General features: G+C 41.8%; 1 protein-coding gene across 4 annotated transcripts in view; it reads right to left on the reverse strand.

Annotated features, from left to right (window-relative positions):
- nrxn3b (neurexin 3b) overlaps positions 1–24,245 on the reverse strand; it is a 335,382-nt gene that overhangs the window by 243,357 nt on the left and 67,780 nt on the right. For 2 of the 4 annotated variants that reach the window (XM_085371806.1, XM_085371805.1), the window contains 4 exons: positions 19,761–20,062; positions 18,348–18,371; positions 16,580–16,741; positions 571–1,009 (listed from right to left, as the gene is read on the reverse strand). In XM_085371806.1, the coding sequence (XP_085227932.1) occupies positions 571–1,009; positions 16,580–16,741; positions 18,348–18,371; positions 19,761–20,062 (927 nt within the window). Of the gene's footprint in view, positions 1–570; positions 1,010–16,579; positions 16,742–18,326; positions 18,372–19,760; positions 20,063–24,245 lie in introns of all 4 variants that reach the window. The other 2 variants (XM_085371803.1, XM_085371807.1) reach the window with 2 other exon arrangements.

Genomic DNA, 24,245 nt, shown 5'->3' on the forward strand with positions numbered 1-24,245 from the left:
TGGAAAAAGCACAGTTCAAAGAAATCATTAGAATCCAAAAATCCAAATTCCATCCATGCCCATGGTGAGTGGATGTAAACTTGATGTCTTTGCATTAAAGATGCAATTTTGTCTTTAATTCTTTTGGCATTTTAAAAAGCTGACTACTGCTTAAAAATAGAAAAGCCCCAATAGCAATAGAACAAAACAAGATATGCTTCACTGTGTATTACATAAGTAAATATTGCACAGTTGCAATTCTCTTTTCTTCTGTATTTATTACTCTGTTTCTGACCATGTTTTAGTTCTCTGCCTATAAATTTATACTTTGTACCGTTCAGCCAAAGGCAACACGGTTTGAGCTGAAGCAGAAGTTCAATTTTTTTGACTGAAGCCATTTTTTTCTTGTGTATTTGTGTGTGTATCAGAGAAAACAGGACACCAGTGACATGGCAGGACCACTGTGCCTTCTCAAAGCACAGAGCTGATTTAACAGGGATGTTAAACATCTGTGAAAGTTCAGCACAGATAACTTAAAAACACAAAAACAGACATTTCAACCTTTATCCGTCTTTTTTCTTTCATCCTTACCTGAGCGACCATCTCTCTGGATATCCACATGATGCCAGGAGCCATCATTGACCTTAGCCTGCGTTGCTTTGACCTTGATAGTCCCGGAGCCCATGTCTAGCAGCAAGTAGAGCCCTCCATCGAGCAACTCCACTGCAAAGAAGTCCACCTTGTTGTTCTTCTGGCCCTTCGCGTCCCTCCTGTCCTGAGGCTTACCGTGGGTGAAGAGGATCAGCCCGTTGGGTTCAGAGGTGCGGAAGTCGAAGGAGATGGAGCCCACGCGCTTGGTGTTCCATTTTGGCAAGGCCAGGTAGGATTCCGGGGTCTCGAAGTTGATGGGGTCGAGGGTGGGAACGTTTTCGCACTTGAAGACCACGTCACCCTGGAGCTTCATCTTGGGGTCGACAATGCGGGCGAGGCGGGAGAGCTCCAGGCGGATATCGTTGTTCTTGTACACCACCTGTGGAAGATATATGAGGGAAACGATCACCAAGAATCCTGTACGATTACTGTACTTTCTCGTCCTTTTTCAAAGCTTATTTCCAATGTTTCAGTATATGAAATGATTTGCCGGTGCAGCAACGGTAAATAACTTCTATGGAAATGAATTGCAGTTCATTTCAAAGTGCAATAGTATAGCATCATGTTGACATTATTATATACTGCAAATTAAAGGGCAGCTGGATCATTAAAACTAATATATATGTAAAGCTTTGATTGTCTCAGTCATTTTTCTATTCCCGCTTCAATTCATCTATGACAAAAAGGAGATGCACGACTATTTCTTTTGGGCTTGATTGAACACCTACTCACTGACTGAACTGTGAGACGTGATGGCTAAATTATTAGCGAGTCATTTCTTGTAATATTCAAAAAGACCAGCCTTGATAAACCGAGGGTGAAACCCCACAGGAGGATCTGTGACAGTGTGAGAATATATCCAATATCATATTTATTTACCAGCAATAAATTTTCACCAACCCTCTAATCCATCAAAGTAGAAAGCAGCGCCACATTATAGTCAAATACAACAAAATACCACAGATATGGGCTGCAGAATATTGTCAATTGGAATCCATTGATGCAGAAAATTAATGTTTTTTTTCCCTCTTTTTTTCTGAGGAGGAAGAGAGGCTTTTTCGGGTATATAGGGCAGTGTATGCGCAGGAAACAGCAACACTGTTAGAGCGAGCACAGCTGTCAGCCAACAGATTGTACTTCTGTGGGATTACTGATAATCCTGGAAGATTTGACAGTAAATCAACACAGGTGACCCAAGCGCTGAGGAGGACTGAGGAGGGGAGCGGGTGGGGTTGAGAGGGGTGTAATGTGTGTGTGTTTGTGTGTTAAGGGGGAGGCAACAAGCTCCAACAACAAGCTAGTGAGAACAAGGGCAGCAAACATGTCAAGACACAAGTAAAAAGGTCAAATAGGGTCCTGTGTGTGTGTGTGTGTGTGTGTGTGTGTGTGTGTGTGCAGATGTCAGTGCAGTTAATGACCACATGTAATCTCCTGAACATGAACACAACAAAATACGCTCACTGTCAAGCTTTGTTAATCCACTGGTTATGTACTGTTACAGGTGATTTGACTTTCAAATACACAGTAAAAGAAACCCTCTGAATTAAAAATGAACATTTATACAGAATAGCAAGAGAAAACAAAAGTACACTAACAAAGAAAACCAAAGCCAACTGGAACACAACGCAGCGATTTAATTGAGACGTTTACTGTAAAAATGAGAGTTCATGGGGTATAGACCTGTGGCTTTAACTTTCAGTAAGAACACAAACTGGAAAAAGGTGCCTGAGATACATTTTGGGAATACTGGTAGCCGCCAGTGCTACCCCTCAGCCTTTAGTAGATACACCTATGTTATCAATTTCAAACTCTGACTTATTGCATTCAAAATCTTGCACCGCCGGGCCATCTAGCAGCGTGACAACAACACCCCCACAGCCTTTTACAGGTGAGGGTTAATAAGAGGTTTCTTAGATTACTTAAAACTACTCAAAAACTACTTGATAACCAGGCCCACCCAGTCTTAAATTTTCAATCTAATCAAAAGCAAAGGTTGTGTATTTGTTTTAAAAAATTATTTAAAAAAACATTAACAACACAGGCTGGTGGCTATAAATTGCAGATGCTATCTAGTCATATGCAAAGTGTTAAGGCCACTGTGTAACCCACCTGCCACTTAGACACAAACGTCAATAGCTAATAGGTACTAACTGCTTCCTAACAGCAGTTTTGATTAGCTTTTATGTCAATAAATACACTTATATAAATATGTAACTGGCAAAGAAATAATTAATATGTAATAACTGCGAGTAGTTTCAAACTGCATTTCTATTACTGCGCCCACCTTTGTGATGGAATGCTAAAAAATTGCAATGCAAGCAAAGGTACAAGTAACATGTATGAAAAATACATAAAAATAAAATCCAAATGCTTATCTGTCAAACACACAGTCCCCAGTACTTCCAATATAAAACAAATAAAAGCAAAAGCTTATAAGTACGAAGTATTTTCTAGAAACTGTTTGGTGCTTCAGACATGACTTAAACGAATGCTTTTGTGTACACTGGTTCACTGTCATGGCTTACTGGCACACTTAATGGAACTGGGCCATCGTTAATTAATCCCGTGCTTTTTTTTTCTCCTTTTACTGCAACATGTCAAAATCAGGTTTTTTGTCTCCCATCCTGCCAAAAACAAGAAAAAATACATTTCCTCTTTTAATTTGCTTCTGTATTTATTTCTTTTTGCATTAATGCCCCCGTTTACTTAGCCATGCTTTTATTTCTTTGCCAATTTATTTCCTCAGAGTTATTTATGTCTTTGTGCCTTTCTGCTTCACTACACAAACGAGGGAGAGTGTAATTCGAAGTACGCCACAGGGTCAAGTCCTCACGTATTGGCGGAACAGAAGTGAGCACGAAGAATGCATGGCATTTTATTTATTCTGGATGTTGGCAGCTTTGGTCCTCCGTACTACACAGAAGAAGGTTTAGGCAATAAATCAAACAGTAAAAAGCAATAAAGTGTTTGCATATGCTAAATATGCTAATATGACCCATGGCTTGGGGGGTCGTTTCTGCCCCCCACTCAGTTCTGAGAGATCTGAGAGATTTTTTTGTTTGTGTTTTTTTGCTCTCTGATAATTATCAATCAGCAGCAGCAACATTTGTTGCTCTGCTGTACTTACCCAAGTAAATGCAACGCACGTTCTGAGATGATGATAAGCGCCAGATGAAAAATGGGGGATGATTTTGAATTTCTTTTTTTTTTTTTAATACTGAAATGCTGCAGCCGCCCTGTAGCTCTAACATATTTGAGCTTTAACCATCATTACTGATCTCTCTGAAACACTGACGTTTTTACCATGTTTTCGTCTGAAGCCCGATACCTTGGATTCCAATTCCGGCATGCTTAAGACCACTCTTGGGCAAGAGAACAAACTGAATATTACATGAAAAGAGAAAGAAGAAGAAAGAGGTGCTTTAATGCTACTCATTTGCAATGAAGAACTTTTTTCTTTAATAGTACAGGGATAGTGACTGTGCAGTTCTTAGATGTAAATTGCTCAAACTTGCCAAAGTTCAAAGGCACTATGTCTATATCTTTGAGAAATAACAAGTAGACATGGAAAGAGGAATTAAGCCCTGAGATTCCTTCTGGTTTCTATCCGAGGAACAACGGTTTGTCTTGTGCTCTGAAAACCTCAGTTTGTGTCTGGGGGTGGGCGTCCGGGTACACACCGGCTCACTCCTTGGCGGCCGCTTGTCGGGGCCTGGGGCCTGGGGCTCGCTCGGGCCCCCTTTGGAGGTGGGGTGCCCCCGGCCTCTCGGCCTGGGGCTCGGTCACTCAGGCGCAGCTGGGGGCCGGCGGAGCTCACGGGCGCGTCACTGCAACTCCCCCTGACTTCTGCTCCGCGGCTGCTGGGCGAGCCCTCATCTGGGACTCTCCTCAGCTCTTACTGGAACAGTGGCGCGGCTGCCCCTCTGTTGGTCTTCCATGGTCTCTTGTGTTCTGGGGGCCTCTGGATGTCTGGAGTTTTGATCTCCTCCATACCCGCTTCACACCCTGGAGGACGGGGCTGTGGCCCCCCCACACTCCCTAGCAGATCATTACATGGAGAAACCTTTGGAATGCAAGCATGCTGATCCACACAGGTATGCACACATGGGTATTCACAGACGCGGACTAAAGCTTTCTTGGCTGCTACCTCAAAGCACACTGTGCGCTGTCTATCTTGCGTGCTGCACAATATCGTTTATTATTTAGTAAATATTGATATCTATGGCTACCTAGTTTATTGTGATGGTGCTTTGTTTTCTCTATTATTATGTTGCTCTTTGTTGTTTGCTGTCTCCTCTGTTTGTTTTTTTTGTTTGTTTGTTTTTTTTTTCTCCATACAGGTGACCCAGGAGTTCTTTTTTTTTTTTTTCTCTCTCTCTCTTCCCCCCCCTTCTCACCGTCTCTTCTCCCCTTTGGTTTTCTTTCTTTCTCTCCCCCTCTTTCTCTCATTCATTCCCCCTGTCCTATTTATTAAAAAAAAAAAAATGACAAAGGATGAACTGAAGCTCTGCCATCACGTAATGTCGCATACTGCTGTTTCTGATGTCATTTAGAAAAAAAAGAAAAAAAAAAAAAAAAAAGAAAAAAAAAAGAAAACCTCAGTTTGTTTAACTCATGACTAACTTGCCCTCCGGCTTCATTTTCTTGACAGTGTGAAGTCTTTACAAACTCTCCGAGGCGCAGCGGTGTTGTTCGAGGGTGCGATAATCTTCCAATCAACCATCCCTGATCTGTTTTGGAATTATGATTTCGTCCGTCCCGCTGCAGGCTGATCGATAATGTAATCGAAATTTTGTTATAACAGAAGAATGGACTACTGCGGCTATACACGCTTCATCTTTCCCTTTGTTATTGCTGTGCTTTGTTACGCTATCTTTTAGCCAACAGCCTTATGGGGCTCATTCATAATGCACGCACAGGGGGACTGTAACAGCTCCATAAAGTCCAGATCCTCCACGGATTGAGTATTGATTGGGACACAGTAAAGCTACAAGAAGAAGGGTACAGAGCAAGGGTAGGTCGCTCTCCTCCCTAATCTACTTTAGATGAGTGCTCATGTCCTTTCGGCCCCAAACACAGCTGCTGTCAGCTGCTGATTTACCCTAGTGTTAATGAAGGAGCAGGATAATTCCAGTGAAGTGCAGTGAAGACACACAACAACATTCACACACTTACAAAGACAGCCTCGCAGGGGGACATGGCAATTTGTTCAAGTGTGCACACACAGACCCACAAAACCAGTACATTCTTTTGGATGTGAACAGATCCAAACGCACAAGCCGCCATGTACACAGACATGCACACAATCTGTTTGTCGAGATAGTCAAAGTGCAAAGCGGAAAGCAAACAGATGTTTTGTCACACGTGCATTTAACATAGGCAGCGTGCAAATGTAGCATTGTGATTCTCAAAGTAACAAAGCATGACATTTCTGAGACACGTCTTTCAAGAAATAATGAATTGGTAACTCCGTGGGAGAGATATTTTATGATTTGGGCGAACCCTTAATGTGGCAAAACTGAGGCACAGCGCTTCAGTTTGTTGACATGGTGCATTATTCATTGCAGCATCCACAGGGAGGCGTTCCTGTTTGGGCTGTCACATGATCTTGGTCATGGAGTCATTACTGACCCTCCTGTTTAAAATACTGTCCTCTGGCTGCGTGCAGGGATGACATGACAACCATACAAATGATGGTAACACATATCACATATTATCATAAATAACTGTGCAGTTGTCCTTTTTTTGCAGTGCATACCGTTCTGCACCAAGCACTCGTATTTTATTGTAATTTTAGTTCAACTAATTCACCAAATTTGACTGTAATACTGCAATTATTCCTCATTTTAAAATGTTGGTATTTCATTATTGTTATCGTTTTTTGACCAAGATAACTGTGAAGTGAAGATATGACATTGTGAAAGCCCTGTCTCTATGGCTACCCCCCCTCAGCACTATTGACGGTTACACCTGTGGGGATCGTTAGTCTCTCACTTCCTTCTGTTGCAGCATCAAGTCAAATAAACAGTCAAAAGTGGCACCATAGCAAAAGCAGTACAAGTTGAGTGGTTTAACTGCATATACTGTACATCACACAGGAGTGTTTTTCAGCCTTAAACATGACGGGACATCACTTTTAACAGAAGTCTATTTGCTTTAATGTTATGAGGACATCTACAAGAATTTTATGAAGAACCGAATGCTGACGACCTACACTTAGTGCTGTGCTTGAACACATCCTGTGTACACACTGTGCTCATCAGAGGTGCTTTAGAGATGCTTACTGTTAAATCAGTCGTATCCCTCCTGTTTCAGGACACCCAAACCACCCACCTGTGCCATGCAATCCTTACTGTACTGCAGCATGCTATCACTATTACAGTCTAAGCACATTTCACTACTCGTGTGCAGCATAGAGGACTCTCACTGACTCTGACCACAGATTTTAACCAATGTGTTTTTTAGTTTTTTAAAGCTTACTGACCTAAATCCACTCGGCTGTGTCATCTGTCAAATACTGAACCTGAAACATTTTATCTATGATCACACTTTTGCTCTTCAGCTGATTAAAGCGTTGCAGCACTGTACACTTTGGGCTTGCGTCACACAAGCTAATCTCCGGGTGCTTGAGATTCTGGTATTTTTGTTAACATTTTTTTAACAGTTTTCTATATCAATTGCGTCACAGTTAACATGCACATTTTTGTTATCCCTGTCAGTCAATGATCTTTAACAAGTGTTAACATCAATATTTTTCAACACTTCTGCATCATTACTCATCAAAGAATATCAGGGTACACTGAAAAAAAGTAAATTGGGTGGTTGTTACATTTACAAAAGTCTAACTTGTAGTTTGAACAAAATAGTTTCACGTTTCTATGGTGGACATAATTAAATCATGTAGGATCTGCATGAAATTCAACAACTTAATTTGTTCTTGTTGAGATAACATGATGCAATCTAGTGAGACTAGTTAGTTGCCTGGACTCACAAAATTCACAACATCACACAAGATTTCCAACCACAGGAAAATCACCAGGGTTATAAGAGGCAAACAACTATACACACGCCATCTGTATGCTACTGGTATTTATTGTGGTTTAACCTGTCGAGGACAAAAAGGAAAAGCCCTGTAGTCATAGCTTTGCTACTTTTGTTAAGCCTGGATCGACATCTCGGTGGCATGGTGGTGGTTACCTCACAACAAGAAGGTCTGGCTGTTTGCAGTGGCTTCTCTCTGGGTACTCTGGTTTCCTCCCACAGTTAAAAGTCATGCAAGTATTAGGGTTAGGTTAATTGGTAAATCTAAATTACCCATAAGTCTGAATGTGAGTGCAGATGGTTGTTAGTCTCTATGTGACAGAGACCACCACCATTTATAGGTCATTATAAATGGTGGTGGGTTGCACCTTACAAAGTCTGCACAGGATCATCATGTGTGAAATACTTCAGCAAAGTCTGAAGCATGGAGTCGTGAACTCGATTTCTGTATTGTATTCATACATAACAAGTACAGAATTTCACCCGTGTTACCAAATGGCTCCAAATAACTCAAAAAAACGACATCTGTTTTTAGCTGCACTCCTTCAAAAGAGTTACAAAACAGATCTAATTTTATCGACTCTAAAAACATCATTCCTCTCAAATGCTCGCCGTTATCATAGCCACAACTGTGCTCTCCCCGAGCAAGTGGTTGTAGAACTTAAAAATATCTTTCAGCAATTTTATTTTTATCACATTATATAAGATTTACAGGTAGCCTGTGTTTCGGGCGCATAAGGTGCTTTGTACAAAAGGTGTCACCTGGAGCCAAATCCTCTAAACAGAAACTGTTTACCAGTGGCACAGCTTAGCCCTGTGGGGGCGGGTGATGGGAAAGGTGAAGGTATTCCATTAAAGTCTTCTGTTTGCACCCATCCATCATTGTTCCCCTCGAAGGAGATATTAAAAAAAAGTCAAATTATTAAAAGGACAGAGTGACATTTGCTTTGGAATAGAGGGAAAGAAGCACTGCCTGAACATACAGCAGTGAATAACACAAAACTGATGACGACATCGTTTCTCTCAAATGTCAAATAGTGGTCTCTTGCCCCTTCTCTTTTTCTCACTTACTCATCATACTCTCCATGTCCATCCATCCTGATTTTCTCTCCTCTCCACCTGCACTTCACTTCTGTTCTCCTACATTCTGTCACCCACCTCCTCTCTTTTTTTTTAACACTCCCACTTTCTAGCCTGACATACTTGCTTCCCTGATTGTTACTCAACATCCTCTTTCTCTGCTTCCACCTCTTGGATGCTGCTCCTCCTCTCCTGACAGGGTTGACACTGTATTCCCCAGCCGCCCCCATAGTCTGCCACTACGCAGTGCCGCCCTGTGCTTGAAGGGGCCTGGAGTGAGAGTTCAAAGGGGCTGCAGAAGGCACAGACTGCACGGCACTACCAAACATCAGGCTGACCAGAGTGTGCCCGCTGGCCAGTCGGTCACGTGATACACCGCAGCCCACATGGCGGAACACGAGTGTGGGTGGGACATGTGTGCTTGCATCGTGTATGGATGAGATCCTATGTAGCCTATGGGCGCAGATGAGTGCAGCGAAGACTGAACAGGACAGGGGTTGTGATGGCAGCACGCAGGCATCTCTTTTGTTATCAGACAAGAAAAGGAAGCATTTGCTCGCTGTGGCGACACATGTCTCCACCAGCGTATTCATCAGCTTAAAAAGGTGTTCTTTGAAAAAAATTTCTAAAAAGTCTCAGAATGAACAGAGACCAACATTCCTGCTTCACCAGCATTTCAAAGTGCTCGAGCCAGACATTACACACGCAGACAGAAACACTGACGCATCTTGATCTGAGCAGCGGGCCAAACTCAACTGAATCATTCCCTCATTATGTGGGGATATTGAATCCACAGGAAGAGGCGGAGGGGGCAGGAAGGAATAAATACGGACAACAAGAGAGAGGCTGAGAGACAAAGGGATGATACACAGGGAGCACACGCAGGGGAAATGCACACATGCGTACAATGTGGGACTAATGGAACAATCAAAGAAATACCTTTAATGAATAAGAGTATGAAAGGGAGATCAGGGTGCCACTTGTGAGCAATTTGCACGGTGCTGAGTAGCAGCTGGCATCGTGCCCACTTAATGGAGCTATGTATGATGAACACTTGAGCATCACACGACACTACCACTAACCAAACACACCGTGAATCACTTCGTGATTCTGTGCACCTAACACTCAAGTGCCAGCTAATGCTGAGTCACGCTTGTTGAGATAATAATGGAAACAAACATTTTATACAACCGTCTCCGCGTCGTGGCTCAGGAAACATGCAAGCTATTTATCGGCTCAAATTTGCTTCTTTAAAAGCTCGGTGGCGTTTTTCAGAGACAGTGTTTGGGGTGTTTCCAATTAGAAACTAGCCGATGACCGCTGATGAAGATTTAACAGCTAAAAAGATATTTCCTCGACAAGTGGTGGAAGGACGGAGAATAATAGATTTGCATTGTCCGTGTTAAGATTTTAAATGGATCCTTGTCTCTTTATGTACCAACAAGGACCTCCTAGCAAACGTGTAGATTTTATTTATTTTATTTTCTAAAAAGGGCAAAAATATTTCCGAAATCCAATCTTGCTATGGAGTACAATATTTTATTATATTGTATTGTTCTTACTGTTATTGTACTATTGTAAGGTGATCTTGAGGGTCTCAAAAGTGCCTATAAAAAAGTTATTATTATTATTATTATTATTATTATTATTATGTAGAGGCCAAACCCCCCAAACAGAGTGATCCAGCTTCAAGTAGTAAGTATTGCTCGTTGTCATTAATCACTTTATTTAAAATGGGCGGGGGAACTCTTTCACGCTTTAGCACTATTATACTACACAGTTCATTCATATACTTTTCTATTTTTTTTAATGTATAAATAATTTTAAGCAGGGTGGACAATTTTGGGAAATAAATGACTGACTGAGGTTTGAGATACGACAAGTAATCATAACACACATGGCTAACGAGCGCCGGTTTAGCTCAAGCAAGATGAGCAGGCGCCCTGACAGTGGGCGGCGCGGGTTCAACTCCTACCCATGGCCCTTCAGTTTTAGGGGGCAGGGTTAGCTCAGTAGGTGGAGTGTCTGCCCCATGAGCGAATGGCTACCCTGAAGTACCCTTGAGCAAGGTACCGCTTTTACACTACTCCCCGGTAGCCGCCCACTGAGTGAATGGGTTAAATGCAGAGGACTAAGTATTTTCCTACAGGATTAATAAAGTATACATTATTAATAAAGTATTGTGGGCTTGTCATTTTTGCCTACATCTGAAGAAGGGTAAGCACGCTTAGGTAGCACGGCTCCAGCACTTGCTGTATTTGAAAACCTTTGCTGACTTGGTGTGACCTCAGTGGCAAAGATGTAGAGACCAGTCATCGCGTTCCTGACAGCTACTTGCTGCTAGTAACGTGCATTCCCCAACCGTTTGGCAAGTGGTTGCAGGAGGTCACAAAGAGGGTGCTGCACCAAAAACCTCCTGGTGATTGCTTTGGTCACTGGCAGATCGCCATCTTACAATACTGTAAGACTTTGATCAGTGGTTGTTGATCAATGGTCATGACAATTTGCATAATCATGATGAAGGAACTGACCTCCCAGCCTATTGTTCCTTCAGTGGGCGGGTTTCAGTCATTATGCAGATGTACTGTTTCTAAGGTTGGGGAAACCTGCAGTCACCTGGATGAGTGACGAAACGTTTCTCCCACTGAAAACGTCCAGATGAACAGAATCAACTTTAGGACGATGGCAGATTAGTTTGCAGCAGTAAGTCACAACGTTTTACTCTGAAGGTGAACGTTCTCTGCTTCTGAAGCAATCATAAGGTTTTTGTTACTGAACACTGAATAGCTCTTTTCATGCTTTGTACAGTGCTGTCACCTTATTTCACTTACAAACTGCCAGCAGCCACTCAGAATGCACACGTGTACCTACTGAATACCTTGTGTACTGGCTCTCAAGGTAATGCACCAATGGTAATGAAATATACCCAGAAATCTACAATCAGATTAAGCAAAAACACAAAACCAAACTCAGCTGCAATCCTGGAGCTCAGCTGATCTTGGTGACAGCCACATCAGCTCCCACATCCATTCTGCAAATCTCACGAATCTTATAAAGAGCAACATTTAAGCTGCTTTAGCAATTTGCACAACTGCAAGCCACTTTGCAGCTCACATCCACACCAGCTCCTCTTTAATGCTCCTCCTGACTTAATCAGTGTCATAGCTCTTGCCAAATACTCGTCTTCTTCTTTCGATTATAGCCGTCTTGACTGAAATCCAAACAATTATGCCAAACTTGCAGAGCACAGGAGACACGTTTGTGTTCACAAATCAATATTCAATTAATGAGTCAAACACTGAACTGCAAGCTTTGGAAAAAACACAGTGGGTCCAGGTACATTCCCTGATATCCATCACACAGGTCAGATATTACTGTTATCCACTTTGTGTTGCTTTGATACAAAAAATTCGAACTGTATTTAGACTACCGGTAACGCTGTAGAGAGACTTGCTTTGCAGCAAACTGGCCAAACTGCTCATTTATATTTCATGCTTTGTAAAGTACTGTCAAGAACTAAACATCAACAGATTTTCACAGGCTGCAAAAAAGACAATATACATACTGATGCTCATTTTTCATGGAAACACGACACAGCTAGGAAGAGAATTTTTATAACAGGATGTGTGCTTTGGTTACTTGGATCATTCCTTCTTGCTTCATGCCAGGTAGCCCATTAATGCATTAATTAATCTATAAAAATAAAGTAGAATAAGTCCTCTTCTCTCTACTGTGTATCGTTTTGGCACATTGGTGCTAAAACAAACACTGGCAATCAATCAAAAGCTTGAAAACTATTTAATCATACAGCATGTTCCATAAACATGTATCTGTGTGTGTGAGAGTCACACACAAAGGGTCATGGCACTTTGAGGGCTGATGAGGGATGCATTAGCCAGGGTGGTAATGACTAAAGGAACAGCAATCTGAGCCACTCAGTCGAAACATACAACAGTCCAGACAAGGTGACCTTCCCCTTATCCGTCACCCAAACCTGCGCGTGTGTGTCAAGTTGGACAGTGGCCCAGTGAGTTTGCCAGCACATCATACACTTTACTAGCCCTTGTCAAAATTGAGAAGATTGTAATGGAAGAGAAAAACAGCCTAGATGAGAGGATAGAGTGAGTCCTGTGAGAAATGAGGTTGTATAATATTTCCATAAACTGGATAAAACTGATGGAGATAGCCACGGGGAGGTCCCCTTTGGTTAGTGAGACCTCACTTTCTAGTCTAAAGCTGTATATTTTGGTTCTCGCCATCTTGGTGCTTTGAAATAGGATATGACAAGGGACTGATGTATCTGATTGGGTAACTGAAGGACACTGCACTCTCACATAATAACTTGTCAATCATAGAACTAAAGCATGATCTGCTTTATAATCCTTTTGGACACTAATGAGAACATAATTTACAAAATGGACATGATGATGTGTTCAATAACGCTTAAAATTCGTAATTGAGATCATAAACTCACCGAAAAAATTCATTAGGTTCACAGGTCAAAAGAGCTGTAGGCCAAATGACTCATAGTCTTCTATACGACTGTATTTTTTTGGGCAACCGAAGGAGTCGCTCCCTGCTGGCCTTTATAAACTCCAATTTAAGTCACTATTCCATTGGCATCTCTTTTTGGACCAAGAAACAACAACCTGACACTTGGATATATCAGAACCATGAAAAATAACCAGATTTCCTAAAACAGTTTTATGTGTCATTGTTTATCCAAGTAGAGTTAGCTGGTTGTTGTGTTTGTGTCCGCTGTGTGTGGCTTCCAAACACACGTTGCCAGCAGGGATGTTACAGAGTGCCCTCTGGTGGAAAAACTGGGAAATGTCAACATTCTTAACACGTTTGAAGGGTGTTTCTCCTGTCCTCTCTTTATTGTTTTAATTTTCATGCATCTGCCATTAGAAACAGTAATACCAATAGATACAATAATAAAATACCAGCTAATAGTTACCTCTTATTGAAATACTGCATGTTATGGCAAACCACAGATACACAGATAACAATCCAAAATACTAACGCACCAGGAAATGGCTAATATTGGCCTAGAAATCAGCCCTATCGACATTTTGGACATGTTAGATTCAGCACAGTCGTTATGGCAGATGTTTTTCCTAATGCAACCCTCGCGTTCATCTAGGGAAGGGACCGACACTGGGAATGTGTCTCTTTCATGTCTAAGATGAAGAGTGTGTTAACCACTACACCGTGGAGCCACAATTAGCGTTTTATGTACAGTGGGGGAAATAATTATTTGACTCCTTGCTAGAATTTGTAAGTTTTCTCACTTTCACACATTCACAAATAAGTGAACAGTCACTAATTTTTATGGCAGCTTTATTTTAATGGAGAGAAACATAAGTATTATGTACGGAATTAGTATTGAGTATTTGATCCCCTATATCACAGCCAGAATTTGGCCTCCATATTGGCGCCCTCTGTCTCTCTCCATTAAAATGAAACTAGCATAAAAACGAGAGACTGTTCATTTATTTGTAAGTGAGCAAACTTGCAAATTCAGCAGGGGATTAAATAATTATATCCCCCACTGAACGACTGCCTGCATCTTTTCAGAGCCACTGTTGTTATTCACGTTTTCAGCACTGGTGCTATAACTATGGCAACAGTTTTCAGGTAGGATTCCCATCATGAGGAGTTGGTTTTCTGTCATTTCAACAGTTTAAAGCAGCAGCTTTAATGTTATCATATGAAAACAGAAAAAGATATTTTAAGTGTAGAAAAGTACAGCCTTCAAACAGAATAGTGTAACCGCCCAGTAAGAGCTCAGAAATACCTTTAAAAAAGCAATAAAATATAATTTATAATAAGAAGTATCATCATATAAAGACAAACTGAATCACAAGTAAAACGCGAAGGTTATTCCTGACGGTGCTGCTGAAGTGCAGGAATCAATGCAGACTTTTTTACAGCCATGAAGAGCCACCAGCCTGCACTTTATTATTATTATTACTGGCTGCAGGATAAGTAATGGTGAGCAGAATAAAAATAATGGGGTACTTTATATGTCTTCTGGTTCTAACAAACTCAAAGAGCCAGCAAATACATTCTAAATGTCCCAAAACAACAATGCGTTTTCGTATTTCATCATAAGCAAATATTTCTTTCAGATTGCCGCCTATTGAGAGGCGTTTTAGCAGCGCACTCAAGCTCCCTCTTCACCCACGACTGCAGACCTGCTGATGGTTCCAACACCATCATTAAGTTTGCAGATGACACCACGGTGATTGGCCTCATCAGTGACAACGATGAGGCCGCCTACAGGGAGGAGGTGGATCGTCTGGCTGAGTGGTGCGACAGAAACAACCTGCTGCTTAACACCGAGAAGACCAAGGAGCTCATCGTGGACTACAGGAGGAATGCTGACCCACATCCACCCATCCACATTAAGGGGACGGCTGTGGAGCGTGTGAGTAGCTTCAAGTTCCTGGGAGTCCACATCTCCGAGGATCTCACCTGGACGACCAACTGCTCCAAGCTGGTCAAGAAGGCTCACCAGCGCCTCTTCTTCTTGAGGACTCTGAGGAAGAACCACCTGTCCTCAGACATCCTGGTGAACTTCTATCGCTGCACCATCGAGAGCATCCTGACCAACTGTATAACAGTCTGGTACGGGAACTGCTCTGCCTCGGACCGGAAGGCGTTGCAGAGGGTCGTGAAAACTGCCCAGCGCATCGCCGGAGCACCACTTCCTGCCATAAAAGACATCTACAGGAAGCGGTGTCTGAAAAGGGCTGGGAAAATCATCAAAGACCCCAGTCACCCATCACATGGACTCTTCACCCTCCTGCCCTCTGGGAGGCGCCACAGGAGCCTCCGGACTAAGACCACCAGGTACCGGAACAGCTTCTTCCCCACAGCTGTCAGACTCCTGAACTCTGCCTCCTGACATCTGACCCACGTTAAACTCATGGACTGAACATACACACACCCACAATGGACAACTGTACCCTCAAACACAATAATAACATGGACTGAACCACCACTCACAACCACTAGCACTTTATATAGCCTCTGTAGAAACTATCTACACCCTCACTTATCTTAACTGCACTACTGTATAGCTCTGTGTAAATAATCATTCTGTACATTCGATAATCTTTAATCCTACAACTGTTTACAACTTGCATAGTTCCCATTTCTGTATAGCTGTATATCCCAGATTCTGTAAAGTTATTTATTTCATATTCTGTATAGTTTTTCATATTTATATCCTGTTCATAGCCTGTACATAGCTTGTACTCACTACAGCCTGTACATACTTATAGTTATAGAATATTCACAACATACTTCATACCGTGTACATTATAACATACCATAATAGACCCATTTCTGTAATATACTCACATATCTATATTATTGCTAATATATATTGTAATATATCTATATCACTAAAGCACTTCTGGATGGATGCAAACTGCATTTCGTTGCCCTGTACCTGTGCATGTGCAATGACAATAAAGTTGAATTCTAATTCTAATTCTAATTCTAAGCTGATGCTGCAAATTACATGTGACAGAAGCAATTTTGGAATATTTTCTCACATACAAACTGCAGTAAGTGTTATGAATTAGATTAAGGGGGTGAATATTGAAAGTCTGATACTCCCTCTGCCAACTCAGCAGCTTTAATTGATAATGTAATTTTCTTTTTTCTTCTTCTCTTTCCTTTCAGGGCCAGTATAATGATTATTATTTTGTACACTTTGAAAACAACTGCACAGATTGAGAGAGCGTGACCGTGAAGTACCAGCATGGTACGCTAATTGATAATGCACCTATTTTCCCATTCGAGCCCCTCCTACCTCTTTCAGACAGCCCATGAAATTGTTGCTAACTGGAGATCCAGGCAGGTCTGCAGTGCTGGGGCTCCCACCCACGTAGAAAAAATCATCGGATCCCAGCATGGTGTAGTCTTCCTGGGTGTAGCCAGTGGTGGTGAGGATCCCGTCGACGGAGATTGTGACCTGTTGAGGGGCAACACATAGCCAAAGCCAAGCTATTACACTCTGGGATTCTATGCTGTGGATACAACACACCTCCTTCCTTGGTCTGCATTCAAAACGAGCTATAAGACTCCTGACGATAGGTTGGTTTTTCATTGAACCTTTGGATAAGACAGCGTTTTTTGATTTTGTTAATGGAATTTTTGCCATAGGATTCACAGGACAGGTAAAGAAAATATGGCAGAGGCATATTTTCTTTATCTTTGATGGGAGTAAGAGAATGGATTCTAGGTTTGGTTCTGAAACTTCAGGTTGGGGGAGGGTTAGTACAATGTTCAAACCAAGGACAAATTGATTCCACTTGTCTTAGGTTTCGGGATTTATCTGTAACTGCAGACACAGACATTTACAGTACACTATGTGACTGCACTTAAACACACAGACGTGCACACGCACGTCCTCACTTGTTCCACACGTTCTCTCTCACACCAACCATCTTCACATTCTCGCCTCTCTTGCAGACGACTACATGTATATACCCACGCACATGCAAAACAAAGGGAAGGCTTTTCACACCACGTCCATGTGCAAACCAAGGTCATCACTGTTAGAAGGCAAATTAAACACACTTAACTGGACATGTAAGGGGGGTAAGTGGATCGATGGTGCCATACAAAGCTGGAGCAAGCCACACAGGTTGCTGCGCTCATGCACAATCAAGACCAGAGCCCATATTCATATACACTCTCAGAATAGCTCATGCTGATCTTTGATCAGGTTTAGCTCAGGTGTCATGCTTTGCAGTGCCCGTGTCACTACACCAGACCAATAATCCTAGATCAGTTTGCTTATTCTTGGATATGTTACGCATATGGGCCCGGGGGCAAGGGTGATCGGAGTTAGTCAAAACACACAGAACGTCACGTTCACCAGCATGCTACGAAAACACACACGGGGAGGGCAAAGTGAATGAGAAGGTGATAGGTGGAAGGTGAGCGGATGAATTAGAGTGTTAGTGGTTATTCTGGGTGACATGTTTGTTATATGACTTTGGGTGGTGACAGGTCAATGAGGTGTGGGCATGCCATGCGTCACTGTGTGTTGGAAACAACTGTCAGAGCTCCCGCAATGAAGGTTAGGGGTTGCCATTTTTTGATAGTTTCTCTTTTAGGGCCCGTTGTCGAGGTCACCATCTTTGGGATTGTGGCAAGCTTCTGTCAGTTCTGGACGACAGTCCTCACAAAAAATGGGGACTTTTTGTGTGAAAAAAATAAAAATAAAAAGTAAGTTGCCCTGACAAAGGCAAAGAAGTCAATTATTTTTATTTGTCGTAAATCTGCAGTAATGTGGAAGAAACAAAGAGAAAAAAGTAAAAGCCAAAGTGAAAAAAAAACAGGATGGGGATTGTGGGGTAAAGAAGGAGGTTGTTGGCAGGTCAGGGAGGAAATTGAGAAGAAGCGAAGAAAGAATTGCCTGGTAATACAAACCCATCTCCTCATTTTTTGATAAGAGTGTCTAGGATGGAACTCAAAGAGAACGAATAAAAGAAGAGAGGGGGGGGGACACACGGCAAACCCAAAAAAAGGACAATAAGAATGATATCTACCAGACAATGTAGTTTGTTTACCATAGCGTGTCCAATGCCTGATTGCTTTCCAGAAAAAGGGGAAGAAAGGAAATCAAAAGAATAGTGAACAAAAAAGGTTGTTAATAAGGATGGACAGAAAAGAAAAACCAAAACCAACGATGAGGAATTAGGATGTTAGTTAGTACATTAGTTGGTTAGATATTGGTTAGTAGTAAAAATGACTTATATCATGGATGAGTTAGTGTTACAGTGAATAAACACTGTGCGATTTGCCAGAGATCCGAGGCATCGTGCCATCCTTTCCAAATATTCGACACCAGAGTCCTACATGAAAACGTCAACGAGGACCACAGAGAGGACTTTCACATCAAATTTGTGTAGGACGGCTTAAATCCCACAAATCTTGCAGTGTTTCTTTCACCTGTAGTCTAACAAATTGTGCCTTTCAAAAAAGAAGAAAGAAAATGATAGAAAGACAGATCTGTTGAGAGAAAGAAAGAGAAAGCAGGCCAGCAGTCCTTGACTCTTAGCTTCTAACCTCTAAACTACGGGCTACCCTGTTGGGATTCTCAGCAACAACTATTTACTAACCTGTGGGACAAAAGCTTACTGTCAGGGAGGGTCAGGAAATCAACACTTACTTGTTCCGCTGCTCTGAGAGCAACACTAAAGGCTGTCTCACCTTGCCGACAAACTAAAGGTCGGCCGACACAATGAGCAAACGCACACGTGTCGCTACTACTACCTCCACTCTTTATATAGCTGCCTGTAGACAGATCTAATATATGCACTTAACAGTAAGAAAAGCTAATTATAAATTACTACAATATGATAGGAAACAATACATGTCGCATTACTAATTCTGTTTATGCCATACAGATGTATCTCTGCCTTTAAAAAGCCCGACGATCATCTGTGCTATAAATACAGTGCTAATGGACGGCTGAAAGGCAAACACTGTGTCTGCCTTTAAAGTGGAAGTGCGTGGTCTACACAAGCATACGAACAGTTTCCCAAAGGAAAGCGATAGTGACAGTGCCTGACAGAAGTGTCATCTTAGAGGAATGTGAAGCAAAACAGAAATATCTGATAACTTTAATTTGACAACACAGGGAGCTCAAGTTCAATACGCCGCTAAACAGGAGAGAGGAAAACACCTAGAAAGACGGTACCTAGAATATGCTGCGAACTGCTTTTCCATGTTCTTATTGACTAGTTGCTAAGAAAGAAAGAAATTAGACAATGACATTGAATTAAAATAAAAGATATCTCTGTAAAAGTATAATGGCATTTGTCTGAATTGTAGCAATGGAATGACAACCAATCAGAACAAAGTGACATTCTTAATCCCAGCTCCCTCTCAGAAGCTCTCAGAAGCAGCTTATCTAAAGCAAAAACAACAAAACAAAACTGTGTCTCCAAACTCCGTCCATCGCCGCTACCCCCGATTACCTGTCTCAGGTTGCGTGTCACTTTGATGTCGTGCCAGCTGTTGTCATTGAATTTTCCATTGACCGGCTCGACGATGGCCTCGAAAGCGCCAGAACCTAGATTGATGACGAGCGAGACTGCCCCGTCTTTCAGTGCCAGGTTGACATAATCTGCGGATTTCCCCGTGTGCAGGAGGAGGCCGTTGCGCTGCCAGGTCTTGAAGGACAGCGTGATCTCGTCGCTGCTGCTCTGGATGGGGTTCTGTGACAGGTCATAGCAGAAGTACTCCGAGCCGCGGAAGGTGGCCACGTTCTCCTCCCTCGCTGAATGGGAAAGGGAAAAGAAGCAAAGTGTTACTTTCAGGGCGTTATGCATCTTCTGACAGACGACGAGGCTCGGCGTTAACGTCTAGCAGCTAAGCCCCCTGCTGCGGTGCCGTGCTATGATTCATCGCACTCTTCCACAAGACCACAGCCGGTCGTTACCGCATTTATTCTGCCGTTTGTTATAAAATCTCCTAAACATGAAACAAGCATGAGTGTTGTTCTCTTCATTCATCGTGAGTCAGCCTGAGTAAATAGGGAACTGCTGCATGTTGCACAAAAGCTTCCATCAGGCAAGCACACACATACACAATGCACTATAATTACAGCTATGATAATCCCATCATTCAGCTGAGATCATAAAATCCGATCTGTACGACCGTGGGTTTGGGTTTCGCGTACAGCCTCCAGACAGACAGGCTACTTATGATGGAACACTATTCCCCGCTAATGGGGCGCATAAATCAAACTTAGTCTGATTTTACAGTTTTATGTCACTCGGCTGTTGCAAAGTGACTTCCTGAGCCCCTTTTTTTAAATTGACGCTATAAGTATGGTGAGACAGCTGGAGACGGGGAAAGGGAGGACTCTAGAAATCTGTTTTCCCAGTTTCTCAGTGTAGCTTTCTGTGCTGCATGGTCAATATGGGTGTGGGTGAATCTAATAGAGACACCCTCACTATCATTTGTGTTAAGCTGGCAACAGCAACCTGCAGCGACTACATAATTCCTCCTCCGAAGGCGCACTGTTCAAGGTGTCACCTTTCAGAAATTTCAACCTCAAGAACAACATGAACCAAACCTACTAACTGCTCTGGCACTGCTGTGACGGTAACTACAATGCTACCTGCCAACAAAAGGCATTTCAATGTGTCATTTCATTTCCTCACTGTCCTGCGGTTCTTCCTTTGTGTTACTCGCAGACAAGTCATGATGGACAAATGTGGAAGAAGAAAGCCGAGAAAGGAAAAGGGAGAGAGGGGGAGAACACGAGCGCTGCGAGCTTCAGTTTTGTTGTTTCGGATCAGGCAATATGTAAACATGAGGGAGCGGTGCTGAGAAGCTGGCAGAAAGGAAGGAAGGATGAGAACGACAATACTGAGATAGAAACAAATGAAAAAGGGGAGCGAGGCTGTGGGATGTCAAACTCGTGTCTTTGCACTGCGCGAAGAAACAGGAAGAAATAGTATGGGAGGAAACAAAGGAACTGTGAAAGCCCTCATCCATGTGCCGGGGGAATAAATAGAAACCCATTATTACCACTGAGACAGCACAACACAGAGCTAAAAGAATATACATTGGAGGATCAAAAAAAAGCCCTCCTCCCATCTCTACTGATTTTATGCATCTCATCTTAGAAATTACACAAGCACTGACAGCGTGGAGAAGCTCGCCTGATTGTATATTCATGTAATATTGTTCTTCGCAAAAGCTTTATACTGTGCTGGGCATCAAAATCAAAACGATAGTGTTGTAATAACTGAAGAAAAACAGACAGCGGCATGTCGCATCCAAAAGCTCCCCCAGAAAGGGCCGTAATTTCTTTCAAAACACTTTCAGATTATTAATAAAATATTGATTTTTACATCCACAGCAATAAAATGAGAGTCTAGCCCCTCGCTCCGGTTGGCTTTATTGAACATTAACACTAGCATCAGAGAGAGCCAGTGCTATATGTTCTGTGGGCCTTCTGTCACATCTTGCCTGAAGGCCTCTTGCATGGCAAACTGACAGCAAAAATGGTTACAGGGCTGAATTTTCCCAACTGATTGAGACGCATAAAATGCTGCGTCTTTCACTTTTCCAAATCAATTATCCTTGAAGCTGTTCTCACTTGAATACTAAGCAACCTTTCTACTGTATACACAGCAATGAACGCATTTAAACGAAGAACACTTGTGATTTGAAACCGAAAGGTACAGGGAAAGTACCTCTGTGTACAAGCTTTCTTTGTAGGCATGCAGCAGTGTTATCCTTTAGATCATCTCCAGACACCTGATCTAGTATGCTCTCCCTTGACCTAAGGTAGAAAGGTTATTGTCATGGCAACATCCCTCTACTATACAGCACACTTTAATTAGGTTGGCTATCTCAGGAATGCTGCTCAAATTGCACAACAAGCCTAGAGAGACTGTTTCTTTGCACCTGTTCGGACTATTATATAAGCACGACAGTGAAAGTATACCAGGATGAAAAAACATCCACAATGATCAGTTATGGATTGGCCTCCTGAGAACCCGGACCTCAGCATTACTGATTACTAATGAGGGATCATTTTGGCAAAGAACAGAACAAAAGGCAGCGAACGTGCAAAGAAGAGCTCTGAAATGTTTTTTAAGAATCCTGGAAAACTATTCTTGAAACCTATTTAAAGAAATTACAAGAAAGCGTGCTTATAATAAGTCAGGCTGTGTTGAACAATAAGGGTGATCATAACAAATATTGGACTTGGCTCATTAGAATCAGCTTTTTCTTTTCTTCCATTTATTTATTTCCATTTATCCCTCGTTTCAATAAATCGCTAAACTTTCTCATTTATTTTATTATTTTCCTAGTAATATATAAAGAAATGAGGGAAACTGAGGGGCCTTGGATGTATCATATTGACATAATGTTGCCAATTCCTAAACTTTTGGTCAACATTTTAATGTCAACCAAAATGTTCATCATGTTAATATCGCTAACGACTGATGGCAGATAAAATGTGATCATGCTCATCATCTTATGTGCAAGTTTCATTTCTTTTTAATTTACATTATGAATGAATAATTATGGAGGCAGAAGTTTGAGGTTAAATGATCAGCCTGACCGACATGTGAATCCAGTAGGGTACAATGTATATTAGGATCTAAAATTATTGTCAAAATATATGCACTGTGTCCCTTAAATGTCTCTTTTAAGATTAGAGGTCAACATTATTATTATACCAACAGTATTCTATGTTTATATCAAACCCAAGGTTTACAGCTTAGGTGTTGTGCTTCTTTTTAAAGCTAAACAAATTTCTATATAGTTTGAATCTACAGCTAGCAAAAAAGAAAATGAATGGAAATGTATATATGTGTATGTCAAAGCTAGTTTATCATAAATTACACTGACAGTAAATTCCAAATAGAAGCTTACTATGATATGTTACAGCGTTATCTACAATGATGTAATTACAAAGTTTCTGTAGAGCTGTAAAAAGCCATTAATATAGCATTGTTGCTCTGAATAACAGAGAGTGCAAATTGATATGCATTATTTGTGCACTTCAGCAATACAAAGCTTGCGGTAAGTGTATACGGATCCATAAAGACCAGGGGAAATGTATTGCCTGTTGAGACATGTTCTGCACAGATCTGTGGCTTTCATATTGATCACATAGCGGGGTCATTTTCTCTTATTTTCGCCTTAGTCATCAATATTCCATTTGTGTGATGCCTGGTGTATGCACTGGGGGTTGGCGTTCGATTTCAAAATCCACTGGAAGCAATTAGCTCCTTCATTACCATCTCCCATTTTCTTCCGCTTCCTCTTGTCACACACGCTGAATTCTCTCCAGTCTGACCTCAAGGGTCTTATGAAACAACTGCCCACAACCTTCAGCTAACTCAGGATCGCTGCAGGACACCAAACTGCCCTTTATCGTTTGTTGGCAAAAAGACTTGGAACATATAAAAGGGAAACAAGATGATGTTAATCAGATTTGAGACTTTGTGATTGTGGCAAAAATCCTCACTTACAGTTGCAGAGCCACCAAACCCCCAAACCTCACAAGGAAGTGAGCTGGGTAGTAAGCATGACCACCAGTCCCAAGGACACTTTACTGGCAAAGTGAACAGGATGTGTGACACATCAAATACATGTTCGCACTGTGTTTTCAGATAAACAAGCCTGAAGATTGAAACTTAAACATAGAAGATTTAAGTATCTGCTACTAGCATTTGTGGGGTACTCTTAGGGATTATCCAAGGTTGCATCCACTCAAAAGAAAATGAGCTTAAAAATCATCACCACTTTGTACCTCCTTCCCTAATATGTGAGAACAGGATCACTTGAAAACTGCTAAAAGACTACATTTAGCCCAAATTAGCCAGAAAACCCCAAACAATATGAACCATATGGTTTTCTACTGCAATGCAAGGCTAATGCTAACTATGCGACTGTGCGGCTCTGGTTCAGTGGTGAGCCATCACATGTCA

Source organism: Diplotaxodon limnothrissa, linkage group LG15 (assembly GCF_057381915.1).
Source record: "Diplotaxodon limnothrissa isolate DT_005_m linkage group LG15, D_limnothrissa_male_GT1.1, whole genome shotgun sequence".
Classification (NCBI taxonomy): domain Eukaryota; kingdom Metazoa; phylum Chordata; class Actinopteri; order Cichliformes; family Cichlidae; genus Diplotaxodon; species Diplotaxodon limnothrissa.